The following is an 18,389-nucleotide window of genomic DNA, read 5'->3' as shown; positions in this document are numbered from 1 at the left end:
GGGTAGGGGAGGGGAGGGTGCTTACAGGACTTTGAACTCAGGCCCTTGTATGTGCTAGGCAAGTGCTCTACCAATTGAGCCATGCCCCTTTTTGGTCTTATTATCGGTCAAATAGTGCCTTAAATTTATGCCTGGGCTGACCTGGACTATGATCCTCCTATTTATGCTTCCTTCATATCTGGAATGGCAGACAGGTATCACTGCAACAAGCTTTATCTGTTGAGATGAGGTCTTATGAACTTTTTTTTTTTTTTTTTTGCAGGGGGGTGGGTAGAGGGACTGGCCTGGAAACACAATCCTCCAGACCTCAGCCTCATGAGTAGCTAGGACTATAGGTATTAGCCATCATGCCTGGCTACCTTCAATTCTTATGTGATATACATAAGTTTTGGAAAACAGATTTTAAATGAAAACTTGAATATCCATATACATCATATCCATATACTTCAAACATGGACTATTACTAAGAAGGAAGTGACTACAATCATTGAGTTGTCACAGACTTAGTCACTCCTCAACTGCAGCCCTCTGTCTAAATTTTAATTATGCAAACTTTCAAAAACTGTCCAACAAAATTTTATTCACAGTTAAAAATTACTGTTACATGTGAGTAGAACATTATCTATTATATATGTGCATATTACTATATATATAACGTTTATATATATACACATATCACCATGGAAACATTATCTTTTTATTATCATTTGGAATTGGACTTTCTTTAAGTTTTGACACTATCTTGCTCTTTTATAGTCTGCCTAGATCATCACATACAGGGACATTAAGTTAACACAGGAATTCACTCTGGGTGTGAGATTACAGTACAATAGTAGTTAGAAAGTTTGCAACCTAAGAAGTGGTTCTTTTTGTTCTGCTTTCTATTGTGCATTTCACTGTGTGTGTGTGTGTGTGTGTGTGTGTGTGTGTGTGTGTGTGTGTGTGTGTGTGTGTGTGTGTGTGTGTGTGTGTGTGTGTGTGTGTGTGTATCTGTCTGTCTGTCTATCCCCAATTCTAGGACTTGGACTCAAGGGTCTTGGGGTCTTGTGCTCTCATTTGGCTTTGATTGTTTGAACCTGGCATTCTACCACCTGAAACCATATCTCCAGCCCAGTTTTTTGCTGATTAGTAACTCTTGGATTTTTCTGCCCAGGCTAAAATCAAACCTAAAATTTCCAGATTTCAGTATCCTGAGTAGCTAGGATTTATAGGCATGATCACAGTACCTGGCTCATCATCACTTTTAAATAATAGAATCAATCTATCCTAACCTTCCTTGTTGTACAACTTTAAATCAAAGTTACAACTTGCATCCATCAATGACTAGTAGCTGCACCAATTTAAGCATCATTGGGTGAAAGATAAACCAGTTATTAAGGTAGAAGCAGGGATAGGACCATGTACACATCAAGCTTGCTTGCTTCTTTCTTTCTTTCTTTTTCTTTTTTTTCTTTCTTTCTTTCTCTCTCTCTCTTTCTTTCTTTCTTTTTAAAAATTTTTTTTGTTGGTCGTGGGGCTTTTGAACTCTGGGCTTGGGTGCTGTTCCTGTACTCTTCAGCTTAAAGCGAGTGCTCTACTGCCATTTTTCTAGTGGTTTATTAGAAATAAGTGTCTCATGGACTTTCCTGCCTGGGCTGGATTTGAACTTTGATCCTCAGATCTCAGCCTTCTGAGTAGTTAGGAATACAGGCATGAGCCACATGCGCCCAGCTTCAAGCTTTCTTACATTGAATATATAACTATATATTGGTGATATTTCTAATATTTTTACAGAGGAAAAACTGCAATCAACATCATAATCAACTTTGGACTGTAAAGCTATGAATAAAGCCAGTTGTGCTGGTAATTCATACCCGTAGCCACTCAGAGGCTGGAATCTGAGGATTGTGGTTCAAAACCAGATGAGACAGAAAAGTCTGTGAGATTCTTATCTCCAACTTGCCCCGCCCCCAAATACAAATAAAAACAAAGGCAGAAGTAGAGCTGTGGCTCAAATGTTAGAACACTAACCTTGAGCAAAAATTCTCAGGGATAGCACCTAAGCCCTGATTTCTGGACCAGAACACATGCACACACCACACACACACACACAAACACACACACACACACACACACACACACACACACACACACACACACACACACACACACACACACACACACACACTGTGACTAGCTGAATGTACCCCCATCAGTTTTTCTGAAAACAATTCTCTAAACAAAACTACATATATTATTTCAAGTTATGCAGATAAGTAACCTGTCTACCATGTAGAAAGCAGGTAAAGTTGAGTCTTTAGACATTAACCATCAACAATCACTTAGGACAACCTCATTCCCAAGATACTGAAACCAAAGCCCACAGTAGTCAGCTGTGGCACTGGCAGTCCTAGGCAGAGCCCAAATACATCCAGATTTCCAAATTTCCAGGTCTCCAGTTCTAAAGCCAAGGGCTTGCTATAAATGTCTTAATAGTCTACAGCTGTCTGTTTTTCTTTGCTTATTTCCGTAAAACTTATACAATACATAGCCCACTGAATTCTTTTTCTTTTTTTTGGGGGGGGGGTCCGGTCATGGGGCCTGAACTCTGGGCCTGGGCACTGTCCCTCAGCTCTTCAGCTCAAGGCTAGCACTCTACCACTTGAGCCACAGCGCCACTTCCGGCTTTTTTCTTTTTTGCTTATGTGGTGCTGAGGAATCGAACCCAGGGCCTCATGCATGCAAGGCAAGTGCTCTACCACTGAGCCACCTTCCCAGCTCCCCACTGAATTCTTTAGGCAGGAGATACCTCTCCAAAGATTCACTTATGGTAGAAAAAAAATTAAGAAATTCCAACTCATCACAAAGGATAAGGATGGTTTGATTTCACCCTGATAATAATTTGTCAACTCCCATTTTCATCAAGCTTCAGATTTCTCCTTTGCCTAGAGACTTTTTCTTTGTAATGAAGTCCAAGACAATGCTTATTAGCTAAAAAACAGAATTATACCAGTCACTTCCCACTTTTCAATCTTATTTCATGTAACCCTGAAAGGCCAAAAACCTCACACAGAACAGACTCAATAAATCAGTGCCTGATGAACCAACACAGGTGATCTGAAGTTTTTTCCTTCTACTGGGCTGGAAGCTTCTGGAACATTGGAACTGCATTGTGCATGTTTCTTTAGTCCTTACTGCCTAACAGAGCAGCCTCTTTGCCTCCTCTTTCACTGCTCACTATTCACTGAGGTTTGGAGATCACAGCCCAGTTCCCAACCAAGACTCTTAAAACACGGCCTGGGTAACCTAGGAAAAATGACATAGCTTCTCATAGCACCTTTGCCTTGTCCACAGATGTATCAAACAATACCCAGTAAACAACAAACATCATTGCCACTATCTGTTCATTAATCATTGAGCAACTGTATGTCAGCTAGATGTTAGGCACTATGTGTAATTAAATAATTAGATTATCTTTAAGAAGTTCACAGCCAGTGATCATAAAGTAATGGTAATTAATTGAATTGTGGCTACATTTTCTCTAAGCATAAAGTCTTTTGATCTCATCTTAGTTCCCTCTTCATCCTATTCCTACAGAAGGTCCAGAATGATTTTCCCACTGCCATATGTCTTACTCAGTTCAGCTGCTATAAAAAAAAAAAAAACCACAATCTAGTGGCTTACAAACCAAATGTATTTTGTCCAACTCTGGAGACTGAGAAATTCAAGATTGAAGGGCTGGAGGTCTGGTGTCTGTTGAGACTTGCTTTCTCACAGATGGACTTCTTGCTGGGTCTCCACTAGGTACTAGGGGCAAGGTAGCTCTTGGAATTTCTATTTTGTTTTTGTTCTTTTTTGTTGGTCATAGGGCTTGAACTCTGGGCCTGAGCGCTCTCCCTCAGCTCTTCAGCTCAAGGCTAGTGCTCTACCACTTGAACTACAGTGCCACTTCTGGTTTTCTGGGGGTTTTTATTGGAGATAAGAGTTTCACGGGCTTTCCTGCCTGGGCTGGCTTTGAACTGTGATCCTCAGATCTCAGCCTCCTGAGAAGCTGGGATTATAGGCGTGAGCTACTGGCACCCAGCTTCTATTTTGCTTTGAGTCAAGGTTTCACTGTGTGATCTTGGAACTCAGGATCTTTCTACTTCAGCTTCCTAAATTCTAGAATTATCTGTGTGTGCCACCATGCCTGGCTTAGAGGTCTCAATTACCAGAAGTAATCTTATTCAGGAGAGTCCTCTGAGGACCTACTCACCTCACTGAAATTTCCTAAATATCATCCCACTGGAATTTAGGATTTTATCATATAAAATTTAGGGGAGGGGCCACAGTCAGACTAGAGCCTCACAGTAGCAGTGGACACTTTGTGCCAAGGAACAGCAAGGAACCATGCTTTCAAGTCTCAACTTTTTGCTGAATGATTATTTCTTGTGTATAAGTGTTGTCCTGTCTGAAGACAAGACTACTTGTTTTGTTTCTTTTGCATCTACTACTCATGAGGAGGCATAGCTTGTTTTCAAAAAGCATTTTGATGGAAACTTCCTGACCTTGGAATTGGTCAACTGACCCCTCCTGGCTGAGAATTATTGCAGGAGCAGCTCTTAATTGGATGAAGCCATTTTCCTCAATATTTGGAACATTGTTATCTGAAACACAATTAAACTGTGACACCAATTTATGATCACAAACTAAACAGAAAATAGTTCACAGATAAAGGATGTTCCTGGAAAGAGTGGGTGAGTTCATGGTAGAGTCTTCTCCTGCTTTCCCCAGGGAATGGACTTTTGGTATTTTTGATGTTACCATATGTGAAGAATATGTACATGTGTCACATGATTCATAGCACACATGACACTGGGGATACCACCACCCATGTACAGTAAGAAATATGAGTCATCTAGTCCTACAAGGGAAAATACCTCGCTGTCTCACCCTGTCTTAGCTGGTTCTGTTATGCTCAGATGATAACAGTCTCAGCATGCATAGAAGGCTGCGTTCTACAATTACTACTTCAGGGTTCATAATTATCTAACCTGAAGTGATACTTAGGGAATAAATCTCCTAGCATCATATATCTGTCTACTGTTTTCCAAATATTCACCCAACTTTAAGATTCCTAAAATGATTTCTGTAAAGTCTATTATGATCTTTTGGAAAAGGCTAAATATTTAAGACTCCTTCTGTAATGTGACATCTAGTTATCTTCTTCGTCCCCACTCAACATTACAAGTACCTCCTGGCCTTTCATTCTTGCTGTCCTTCAGCCCCAATTTCCTGCCTCAGTTTAGTTCCTTTGTCTATAAGTCATTTTTTAAGAGTCAGCAGAGACCTTAATTATTGTCTCTTTGGGTCTCCCCTCAACTGCTGGGATGAGAGTCCCTTCTGCATCCTGTAGGACTTCTGACACTATGCTGAGATGTTGATCTGTTGCACTTTTATCAGTTCCTTAAAGACAGAGGTCACATTCAGCATCTTATAGCCTGATGCCTAGCACTGTGACTGAGGCACACAAGGTACTCTGCAAGTGTTTCATAGACTGCATGAAGTGCTATGTATCCTAGCAAAAGCAGTGATTGGCCCCCATCTGTTTATCTGGGCAAACATCTCTGGTGCCAAAGGCTATTGCTAATGATAGAGCTTTCTCCTCTGGGAGAGATTTCACAATGCCCTGGAAACATAACAAAAGCCCTTCAGAAAATAGCAACATTAATTTTTTAAATCAAATACCTAGTTTTTAATAAACTCTTTAAAAAGAGTGAAGTCAGGCCCAATGTGGTGATCTTAACTCCCGAGGTATACATAGGAAGATCAAGGACCAAGGCCAGACTGGGAAAAATATGCCAGACCTGGCCTAAAAAAGAACTATAGCTAAAAGGGATGGGGGTAGATACTTGAGGATGGCTTAAGTATGGAGTACCTGCCTAGCAAGCCTGGAGCTCTGAGTTCAAATAAATATGCATTTTCCCCACTGCAATCAAAGAATCACAGTAACTACATGTATCATGGGCTCATGTCTCTTCAGGCTGCAAGATGATGACAGTAATAAAATAAAGATGATGAAGATGATTATAGTAATAAATATCCACTCAGTTGCTAAGTAGAACCAAGGCTTCATACACAACCATGCTTAAGTCTTACAACAATCTTATGCTGGCTTCAGGGTACATCCTCAGATTTCCCACAACAGGAAAGGAAACTGAGGTAAAAGTACCTCAGGAACTTGCCAAGCCTGGAGATATTCAGCCAGGATGTTAAAGAAGTTCTCCAGATTACAGTTCTGTGGGGGTGAGCATGCTGCCATGATTCAAGTCCACTGAAAATAGCCCTATTTCCTACAATGGTCTTCAGGCATCTTCCTTCAAAGCCAAGGCTAAGCTCAAGCAATCAGTTACCAACTGCTGCCCAGAGCAATGTCTGGTTTGGATTTAATGTCAGGGACAGATATCTTATTCCTGAAAAAGAACTTTCTCAGTTCAAGTGTGGGGGGGGTCACTGTCAAACCTACCCACAGACCCAGTTTTCTACCTTCAATTTTCTCTCCTATGTAGTTAAGATAATAACTATATATGAACATACCTTATAAACTCTGAAGTCCAACAGTGAGTCCAATAGTTTTGTTTTTTGACTCTGTAATGATTCTGAGGCAAAAGAAACAGCCACAGACAGAAGCTGAAGGTAGGATGGTCTCTCCAAGGCAGCTTAAATGATCTGACGCACTAGGTGGGCACAGCCTGATGGATACTACCAGGTGGGTACTTATGCTACGTTCTGTCACAACAGCCAGGATCCTAGTAAGCAGCCATTATTCCGAATATCTGTGATGTCTGCAGGAGAATGTTACTCTGAAGAGACTTGTTATGGGCAAAGAAACATGCCACCTCCACTCTTGTTGGGTTACCACTTTTGTAAAGCATTTCTCTGTACCAAGTGGCTTTGCCTATGGCTCCAGTTCTGTCTGTCACCTAATGACACCAGAAGGCTGGGAGGATCCCACAGCTTCTCCCCTGCCTTTCCAGGGCCGGGTTCATTTTCCTTTTCCTCCTGAGGACACCAAGCAACTAAAGAGACACAAGAGGGCAACTGAAGGAAACAGGATGGATCCCTGGCCCTGCCCTGCCCTGCCACATGTCCCTGTGATGGCTCTGAGAACTGACTTTCTGTTCTCTTGCAGTTTGGCTATAAAAGTGAAAAATGGCTCCATTGTCCACTTGCTTCTGGCTGCTTAAGACAGCTCGCAACCCTCCATTGCCTCTCCTGTTAAGTCCGCACTCATCCAAACACCCCAGAAGCCACTCAAAGAAGAAAATAACTTAAGTACTTTCTGTATCAGACACTGGGCAATGCAGTGTGTGTGTGTGTGTGTGTGTGTGTGTGTGTGTGTGTGTGTGTGTGTGTGTGTGTATGCGTGCGCGTGCACCTGTATGATTGCATTCATGTGAAAAGTACACAAGTTTATTCAACTACACTGCAGAAGATCTCAATAAACGCATTGTAATGTATGAACAGAGTAAGCCAAGTCTCCTCAATGAATTTGTACGTTGATTGCAATTCTTACAAGTTCTACCCAGTTATTCCATAAAAATCTGGTTACAAAAATGTATATAAGAAATGGACCAGGAATAGAAATGTACCGAGGAAGTACAAGGTGGAAATACTGATGTTCGTTCCCAGGAGATGATCCAGAAAGAGTGTGAGGAAGAAATGACTGTGAAAGTGAAGTGGGAGACAGCTAAAGGGGCTGGGATAGAGATCCCTTCTGGGGACCAGTATGTTCTTCCATTCATGATGAGAGCTGACCAGAACATAAGAAAGAGACTAGACGCTAAGCAAATACATCAAACATGTGAGTACATGCAAAGAGATTCTACAGGTATTAGAAAAGGCCTCACATCACCGTCTACATTTAGAAAGCAAGCAGGATATAAAGAGATGCAAGCAGGAGAGAGGGTCATACCCAGCAGTGGTTATGTGATGGTGGCTACCGGGCTTATGAGGAGTGAGGTCACATCCTACACAGGATGAAGGTGCAAGGTGAGTGGTCCAGGCTGGCTAGAAGGGACAGAGGATGAAACCAGGATGGTTTGGGCCATGTTCAGATTTCCTGCATCTTGACAGAGGATTTGGAATTTCATTGTTGCAGAACTAGAAACATCTGGAAAGTTCTGCAGCACAAGAATGAACACAAGCAGAGGAAAACTTTAGAAAAAGCAACCCAGTGATGCAAAAATTCAGTTAATAAACCAAGTAAAAATTTTGAACAGCAAACACAAGCAAAGAACAACTGGATCATAAGGAAGACTACTGGAGACAGCTTAGAGGGACCCTGCCATCCTCCAGGTGACAGGTTATAACAACCTTGACTGATGCTAGAAAAGAGTAAGACTCAGAAGTCCAGGGAACTGCAAGAGCCCAAAGCAGCTCAAGTCTAAAACCTGCAATAATGGGAGAATCGAAACAAAAGAGCAAAGGGGAAAGTCCATGTGGAGTTGTTATTTTTTTTTCCCACATTGGGGCTAGGCTAGAAATCTGATGATGGTCTCAGGATCTGACTCTGTTCTACCTTAACACTCTAAGCGAATGACTGTTGAAAGAAGTCCAGTAGGCACTTGGCTTTCCTTACAACTTGCTTAACTAGTTCATGATCATTTGAATTTGCTGGTTTATCTATCTATCTATCTATCTATCTATCTATCTATCTATCTATCTATCTATCTATCTATCTATTTATTTATTTTTGTACATTTTTTTATTGTAAGAATACTGTTCAAAGGGGTTACAGTTACATGAGCAAGGTAATGAGTACATTTCCTATCAAGCATTGTTTGGTTATCTTTTGCAAACTTGTTTTGGCAATGTGCCCAGCTGTCCTCAGAATGACTATCTCACTATTATTTACATCTCCCCTGACCACTGAGAGAAAGAAATTCCAATACAGAAATGTGCCTTTCTAGCAAAATTTGACTTCTGAAAAGGCCACACCAGCTAAAGTGGATTTTGATCTGGCACTTCAGCATTCAGTAAAAGGAAATGTACAGGTAAATAATAGTGATAAAATTCCTCATTGATGATTTCCTGATTTCTTTGAAATCTAGGAGTCTGGATACCCATCTAACATTTGATTCTGGATGGTGGAGTTCTACAGAAATTCTATCACATGCATTTGTAGTGCTAGGTCTTCTAAATAACCCCAACATTATGGAGACCAAGTTGCATCATAAAAGCAAAAATTACCATTTGTGTAAAGACATCAATATTATAGCTCCCCAGCATGTCTTCAGACACTATGAAATTAACACCTTTGGGAAAAGAATCAAATATGAGCATGTATTCACACTCAGAGCTCTCCCCAAATATGCTGCCCTTCACAGATTCTGCAAATCTCCAATATGTTGAAATAACATTTTCAAAATATTTTTAAAACATTTAACTTTTAAAAAGCGAATGAGGCCATTCTGTTCAGTGAAAAAGAATGTGCAGTCATGGAATTGTAAATTGCCTCTCCAATGGGTATGGTACCAATCTCCAAAGGTATCTGCCAATGAATTCTTCCCTCCAAACAGACACTGAGAGATGGAGAGTCTCTGACTCCCTGACTGGTCTTGTTACTTGCTTTGATCAACTCAATGAAACAAAAGTAACATTTCTACTTCCTCCCATGGATGGCAGACACTATGTGAAAGTATGCCTACCTGGCTCGGAAAAATGGTCTTGGGACATTAAAGGCAGTGGTGTCCAGCTGAAATTCGTTTTGTGACTGGGTCCAGGGGAGAATAGCAAATGGACTCCAGCCATCCCATGGAATCATGAGAAATAACGAATTAGTGCGGTTACAAGCTACTGAATTTGAAGTAATTTATTGTTCAATAACAGATCATTGGACCAATGGGTGACAACAATATCAAATGGTTAAAATGGGCCAGAAATACTAGTCACCTGCCTCCATCTGTGATCATCTTGGGATTCTGTAAACTTCTTGCAAACTAATATAAGTATAGTATCCTAGATAGGACTTTCCTTTTTCATATTTAAACTCTAGCATCCAGAAATATCTGGAGTAGTCACTTATCTTGATCTTAGATTTTGTCCATCTTATTTCCAGAGCTCTGACAGAGCTAGAAAAGATTTCTACTTGATAAAGTTCTGTTCACTCTGATGATGTTACTTAACATCATCCCATGAACCTGCAAATGTTTATGTTAGATGAACTAACAAGATCATGAATGCTAGAGCAAATACAACTTCAGTGAGTGTTGGAAGGATGAAAACAATTTGGTAGAGGCTTTCCTTAATTACACTTTATGGGTATGGAATAAATGGGACCACCAAGACAAAAAAGACATGACAGTCTTGGAGTAGGCTGATTAATTCCAATTCTCAACTCTGGATGTACATCATTATCAGAGTGAACTTCCTACTTCTTCACTTCAGCTTTCTGCATATCACCACCTGCTTTGGCTAGTAAAATGAAGATGCAAGTGACAGTGCGACAGCTCAAAATCCATGCTTCAAAGGCATCCTGCATGTGACTCACACTCTTGACCTTCTGTGGAAGGGCAGTGTAGCCCCTACTGGCTTATGACTCTGACAACCAGGAAACTGAGCCTTAAGTGGAACAATGCCACCCCATGTGATCACCAACTTGGGCTCAAGAAATAGATGCTCACTCTTGAAATTGAGAGATGTATAATACAAGCCACAGTTAACTAGTAAAAGGCTAGTCTTCAGACGTTAACATTTGTAAGGTATGTTTGGTCCATTAGAGCAACAGACTCATCCTGGCTCTCCAAATTATAACTAAATCATAAAATGGTTAGGTGACCTCACTGCTAAGCAGAATGTAAGTATAGTATAGTATACTCTATTAAAGTATCACCCAATCTTGCCCTTAAGATGATCTTTCTAAATATTGTAACTTAGTTTTCTATAGTTTAACACTTAGCCTTCTCTAGCTTAAACTCAATTACTCATAATTCTTGAGTAAGTTTCACATTGCTCCTAGTCTTTCCTTACTTAGCTTTTTCATCCAACAGGTTTAGATTCTTCCAGCCCTGGAAGGCCAGGTTCAGATGCAACCTCTGTAAGAAATCAGCTCTGATTCTGCATGCTAAGTTCCCCATGTTATCCCTCTGATTTTTATCACAATGGATTTCTTTTCCTTTTCTGGTATTTGGCTTGTTCTGTGTTGAATCACTTCCTTATCCTCTCCTGGAGTCCTAGAAAGCAAGATTTGTGGATTATTTGCTTCTGTAATCTCCATGGCATTTAGTAAAAGGCCTTACACACAGTATAACATTAAAAGATGAGTGACCCAGAGGAGACAGCCAGGCACCAGGAAATGACATGGAGAAAGAGAGGCAGAATCAAGTCTGAGAGATGCTGATGCTGTTAACTGGTAGCCAGGCAACCCTATACCAGATAGTCTGTCGGTGCTGCAGCCCTTAGAGATGCAAAATTGGGATGGCACATATTTAACAGTACTGTTGTGATTATTCAACATGAAAACGAATGTAAATGCTTCATGGTGTCCAACTTATGGCAACAGTTCATACATGGCAGCTCTATTGTAAAAATAATAATGATGGAACATGACACAGAACTAGTCTGTTATTTTGTCTTAAGAGGTAAGTGTTTAATGGTGACAGTAATGACTCTGGTTTCAATTAGCCCTTTTCCCAGACATCATGATTTCACTGTTCTAGATCAAGTTTCATTGAGATGCTCATCTATCCATTATTTTTCTCTGCAGGTCTAAATTCTATAGGTAGTCACCGTGAAAGGTCAATTTATTCTCAGAAACAATTGTATCTCTTTAAAACAAACCCGAATCTTCCTTTTCCTGCACCCTAGCACATTTTAACACAACACAGATTCTAACTCAGCATTCCCAGTCTGCCCCAAATGACCAGAACAACCATTATGAAGTACTGAAGCTAGACACTGGACAAGTAATGGTATTGTTTGATAGTGACTGAATGGTACAACTCAAGGAAACATTACCTCAATGGTGTTTCCTAGTCAGTAAAAGCTGAAGAGGCAGTTCTCATAAATGAGAGGGCTACCCAGTGTCAAGGAGGAGTCAGAATGGTTGAAACTGTTCAGCAAAATCGGAATCCTTCGCCGCTTAGACTAACTGTAACTGTGTTCACATATGCCTGCTTCATCAGAGCAGACTTGATCTTCCAAGGGACAAACTCAAAAGCTGGTAAGTGGTCAGGTGGGCAGTGCCAAACAGGGCTCTGGGATTAGTAACATCTACAGGGTAAGGTCAACAGTTCCCTAGAAGCCATTGGTTTATTGTTACCTGAAGACTGAAGAGCCAGGGTAGCCAGAACTTCTTTTCTCAACTTTTAAGTTGAGACATTCATATTTTCAAAGGCTGCCTTAGTTGTTGGTGTTTTGTCTGTCTGTTCATGTGTGTGTGTGTGTGTGTGTGTGTGCGCGTGTGTGTGTGTGTGTGTGTGTGTGTGTGTGTGTGTGTGTGTGTGTGTGTGTGTGTTGTTCTAGGGCTTAAACTCAGGACTTCACACTAATGCTCAGTTGTTTCATTCAAGTCTGCTTATCTACCACTTGAACCAGGTCTTGACTCTGGTTATTTTGGAGATGGAGTCTCACAGAACTTTCTGCTTGGTCTAGCTTCAAACCAGTCTCCCAGGGCTCAGTCTACTCATTAGCTAGGATTACAAATATGAGCTACACTTGCCTGGCCTTGATTTTTATTTAAAAATTCTTTGGTGATGGTGTGAAAGCAAAGATTGACAGACCTGATACACTGACAGTTTGTAAACTTCATACTAGAGAGATTAGAGTCATTTAGAATCATCACTAGATTTGAGTCTTTGAATGTGAAAATACACAGTTTACTCTATCCATCCTTAAACAGGTCTCACTCTGTCATGAATAAGCCCTGTTCACTCTACTTTGGTAGAGTCTTAGTGTTCCCAACCAGGCCACTTGTAGCGACTGTCTTATGTACCTATTTAAAACAAATTGATTTTTTTTTTTTTTGGTCCGGTTGTGGGGCCTGAACTCTGGGCCTGAGCACTGTCCCTCAGCTCTTCAGCTCAAGGCCAGTGCTCTACCACTTGAGCCACAGCACCACTTCCGGCTTTTTTCTTTTTGCTTATGTGGTGCTGAGGAATCGAACCCAGGGCCTCAGGCATGCAAGGCAAGTGCTCTACCACTGAGCCAACTTCCCAGCCCCTAAAACAAATTGATTTTTAAAGCTTGATTAACAGGCTGATTGCTGAAGAACATTTCCATGAGCTTCCCTCAAGTCTCTCTGCACAAAGTTTGATGTTGACTATGCAACATAAAAGGGTCTGCCTGATTTCCATCAGGTCTCATCACCCATATACCCTATCAGGATATGCTACCAATCACTACAATTCATTGCCACAAAAGTGAAAGGCCTTTGCCTTGTTAGTCCAGGGCACAGAGTGCCAGATCTCACCTCCAAACACATCTCCGTTCTGGTAATTCTTCCCTTTCTGGGCTTCCTCTTCATTTTGAACAGTAGCAACATGCTTAGCGGAGGCACAGCCCATAGTCTCATTCGGTCAGCTTCAGCCGGGCTGAACTGCAAATCATCTCTACAGACACGGGCACATTTTTTTCTTTAAATGCAAAGAAAATCCAGCTTGCTGTAGTGTCGGTCAAGGTGTGTGCACCTGCAAGAAGAGAAAGTTGGATCAGAACGGGGCCCAGCAGCACCAGTGACCTTGCATTGCTCACTCTGTGCTGGTGGCCAGCATACACTGGGATGTCTGCATAACCAGTGCTGATACTGTATATGAGATATAGGGACAAAGAAGGAAGTGCCATACTACCCATTCTTCCTTCTTACTCAAGAAACAAGATCAGAAGGCATACCCCTCACCCCCAACACAGGACTGAGAGGGGACTTTTGAGGAGCTACAGAGAAATACGTATTTATTTTCTTGCATAACTATTATACTTCCTCCTTCCCATCCTACCCTATAGGCTAGCTCCTTGAAGTCCCTCAAATTTTCTTCCAATTTTCTTCCAAATTTTCTTCTCAGTAACCTTCTTTGTCAGACTAGAACATGGATGGTTTTATATTGCCATTTGGTGGTGAAAAAAATTCCCTATTTCAATTTGCCTGAGGTGACATTGTTTTGAAAGACAAAGGAAGAAGACTGAGCAAAGTCTTAAATTTACTTTTGCTTACTTTCTGTGTAGCTAGTTGAATGTTTTCAGGATTGAGTAGAAAATTCAGTAATATGGCCCAGAGACAGTGGTTCCTGCCTATAATCCCAGGTACACAGAGGTAGAAGCAGGAAGATCATGGTCCAAGGGCAACTTGGGCAAAAAGCTTTAGACTTGATGTAAAAAATGGATAGGATATGATCAAGTGGTAGAACATCTGCCTAGCAAACATAATACCCTAAGTTTCAATTCCAGTACCCCGAAAAGAAAAAAAAGCAGGAATAAGAAGAAAAGCAAATGAAATTATTCTTGGTCTAGCCTTTGTGCCTCAGCCACACCTTTCATGAAGGAATATGGATAAGCCATAAAGAGGTCATAGTAAGTTGGCTACAATGAATTTACCTTCCTTGCCCCACTGAAAGAGGCTGCCCAAATTCTCAGGGTTTGCTATGGCCAACATGCTCTTTTTTCTTTCATATTGTCACTAGCCTTTTCCAGCCATAGCAGTTCTGTAGATGGTGAATTTCAGTCTTCTGGGTGGCCCCTTTGACTGTATTTTCCACTCACTCTTTCATCTCTGCCATCCTAATACAGCCTCATCCCCCCACCCCGCCCCAACCCCACTTACTACCACAAAACCTCAGAGTCAAGGAAGCGTCTTGTAACCCACACCACATAAATCCCTGCTGTGAACATGGATGTTTCTCAAATCTCACAGATGGTGTTACCAAATGTAGCTGCTACTTTTCTCTTCCTACAAGACTTCTGACCTTAAGCCCTCCTTACAGCACTCAGGACCTCTACAGGCATAGAAATACAATCATCTCAACAGGAAAACCCCACCAAAGAGAATTTTTCCCCAATAAATCTAATTAATCTAATAAATAAGTTTAGATAAAAGGCAATGATCTTAAATTAAACCCGGAAAATATAAACTAAAATAAATATAAATGATGACTATGATATTAGTCATGTCTACACAATTCCTCAGAATATATCAATGGTTATATTAAATCATGAATAGGAAGAATGGAGTGACTGGATAAACTTTATAAAACAGGAAGAACTTTTCCTACATATTTAATACTTATGTCTTTTAAATACCTTAGGAAATCCCTTGTTAACACATTTCTATCTTCATAGAGACAGTCTAGATTGATGGTGTTTTCATGTGCTCTCTCTCTCTCTCATGCATACAACACACACACACACACACACACACACACACACACACACACAATTCTATTACTCAGTAGTAAGGTCTTTAAAACTACAGCATTTCCACTTATTAGTCTTCTCATAGTGTGTACAGACCTCAAGAGCCTGCTGGGGAGAAATGTTGATATTAAAAAAGAGACTGGCTGGGCACCAGTGGCTCATATCCATAATCCAGCTCCTCAGGAAGCTGAGGTCTGACAATTGAGTTTTGAAGCCAGCCCAGGCAGGAATGTCTATTAAGACTCTTATCTCCAATAAACCATCAAAAAGCCAGAAATGGGAGTGTGTGGCTCAAGTGGTAGAATACCAACCTTGGGTGAAAAAAAATGAAGGGAGAGTACCCTGAGTTCAAGCCCCACTATTGGTATGCACACACACACACACACACACACACACACACTACATACTGTACATAATACAGTATTTAACTACTGTGACAGGAGCCTATGACAATACAGAACACAAACTAGCAGGCTATATTATACTATATGAGGGCAGGAATGGAAGAGGAAGTGCTGTTTTGTGGAGTCTTTCGACTGAGGAGACATTTGCAGGCTGCACGGATTACTGCAGCAGGGCAAGGACATGAGGGCCAGCCTGCATTAAGCACAGGATGGTGGAAAGGCCCATCACACCTGTGGCTTGTTCTTATTTTAGGATGATCAAGAGGTGGGCGGGGGGGGGGGGGGGAGGTCTGAACTGCTGGTGCTTTGGGAAGGGCCCAGAAAAGACTTACTTGCTACCAACTTAATAAACGATCACAAGACACAGGACGTCTTTCTGACCCAGATCTGTATACACTGTAAGAGTATTAAATTAGTAATGTAGAAATCCATTCTGTCAGCCTTCCCTAGTTCCTGAAGAAATATCACTAGAATTGGAGGCAAAAGGGAAAGGAGAAGGGACTCAGCTCTAAAAGTAGAAGGAGGAAGACTCTCCCAACAGGAGGCTGCTAGGAATCATGGCTTCTGTGACTGCCCACCCCCACCTTCCTCATCTCTAGCATCATCATAGAAGGTCACAGGTATGTGCTGGCAGACAGGAATATCTTACGTTCCAAAAAGGAAACACGGGGAAACCATCTCACACATACACAGGAAAGAGAACAAAGTGAGAGGAACCTTGCCTCACCTCCCCGTCTGTTTGGAATAAGCAAAGTCAAAACAGGACAGAGAAGAGAAAACACTAACCAAGTCACCAAAGGATCTTGAACTTGAAGTGACAACGCACAATCCTCTTTGTTGGGAGTTCTCTCACTGTGCTCCCTTTCATTCTAATTTGTTTGTAATTTCACATCTCACATTTCTTACTGTACCCAAGAAGCACTTGTCCATTCGATCATTTAATCATCAAATATTTACTACTAACAAATATAACTACTAACGTAGCCTTGTGTTTGGTAGGTATTGGTAAGGAATGATAAAGAAGACATAGACTCTTCTGCTTTAGCTCTCTACAGCATCAAGGTTCAGGAGATTAATTCGAAGATAAGTTTCTAAGCAATGTAGTCCAACTATTGTAGGTTAAGTATAGAACAGTGGAACGTTCATGCCACAGGTCCCTCACTCAGCTTTGGGAAAGGGACTGTTGAAAGATGTCAGCCTCCAGCCTTGACCACAACTAACAAATCACCCTTAAAACATCTGTGAATTGCATCTCCTTTGTAGCCTACTATAATGCTAAGGCTTCATTAAATTTTTTTGTGTTATTATAAAAGTGATGTACAAAGGGGTTACAGTTATATAAGTCAGATAAAGAGTGCATTTCTTTTTGGACAGTGTCACCCCTTCCCTCTCACTCTCTCCTAGTTTTTCCCTCCCATCCCTACCCACAGCTTCTATAGTTAATTTTCAACATAGTGTCTAGTGACTACCACTGCTGCTTTTGTTTACCTGTTGTCCCTCCATTTCTGTGTCCCATTTTACCCTCCCCAAGACAGATAACTGAACAAACAAGACAAAAAGAAAAGAAAGCAAAAATAACAACAACAAAGAAAAAACCCTTGTTTCCATTTCCTGAAGTTCACTTCGATAAATATTATATGATCAGAGACACATAAGCATTGCACCATTATGTTCCACCCATAAGAGAGTCCTCCTTTGGTCTCACTGTGTGTCAATGCCTAGAGTCCTGTCTAATTTATTATGTCCTGGTGTACTAAGTCTTCGTGTTTACTCCAAAGTCTTTCCCTTAACCTCAACTCCACTGAGATCTCAAACCAAAGAGACCTTCAGGAAGGTAACCTAAAGGCTACTAGAACAGGTTCCTTTTAATTCCCATAAACTCTAGCTTTATTTTTCCCCACAAATACCCACACCCTCTATTCATTTACCTTTCAGAAACCACAGCCCTCAGAGAAGTAAGTCTGATGCTATAAAAGCATGAGGAGACTGCTATCCAAATATTAAGAGAATGCTTTTTCTTGACGGTGCAGACCACTGTGTGTGAATGAATCTGAAGTATCTCTGAGGTTTCATGGTAGCTTCTAAAACTAAGTTTCACTGAAGATTTTTTCTTTTTGTCAGTTGTGGGGCTTGAACTCACAGCCTGGGCACTCTCCCAGAGCCATTTTGTGCTCAAGGATAGTGCTCTAACACTTGAGTCACAGTGCCACTTCCACGATTGGAGATAAGAGTCTCAAGGGGACTCTTCTATCTGGGCCTGTTTTGAACCAAGATCCTTAGATCTCAGCCTCGCGCGTAGTTAGCATTACAGGCATGAGACACAAGCACCTGGCACTGAGGATGTTTTTTAAGCTACCTAATCTGTGTGATGGAGGCATCAGGCACCTCTAAAAATATAGGGCTCCATTAATTGTCTGTGGCTTTGTGTAAAACTCTCCCACAAATGGTTGTATCTCTACAAATTCCCTACCATGTAATTAGATAGTGCAATCCATAAGACTATGAGCTAACCTAGCTTCAGGCCTCCTGTCCTTTAAGGGTATGTCCCCTTCTTTTGATAGCATACATCAGTGAATTTATAAGCCCAATTGGAATTTTTAAAGGATTGACTAATGTGAAACC

General features: G+C 41.1%; 1 protein-coding gene across 2 annotated transcripts in view; it reads right to left on the bottom strand.

The window, feature by feature from the left end:
* CUNH1orf21 (chromosome unknown C1orf21 homolog) overlaps positions 1–18,389 on the bottom strand; it is a 302,366-nt gene that overhangs the window by 101,967 nt on the left and 182,010 nt on the right. For both annotated transcript variants that reach the window (XM_070034215.1, XM_070034214.1), the window contains exon 2: positions 13,430–13,646. In XM_070034215.1, coding sequence (XP_069890316.1) covers positions 13,430–13,523 — 94 coding nt within the window. In that variant the 5' untranslated portion in view covers positions 13,524–13,646. The remainder of the gene's footprint in view (positions 1–13,429; positions 13,647–18,389) is intronic.

Source organism: Dipodomys merriami, unplaced genomic scaffold (genome assembly GCF_024711535.1).
Source record: "Dipodomys merriami isolate MVZ:Mamm:240054 unplaced genomic scaffold, mDipMer1.0.p SCAF_24, whole genome shotgun sequence".
NCBI classification, from domain to species: domain Eukaryota; kingdom Metazoa; phylum Chordata; class Mammalia; order Rodentia; family Heteromyidae; genus Dipodomys; species Dipodomys merriami.
This window is presented reverse-complemented; position numbering and strand designations above follow the sequence as displayed.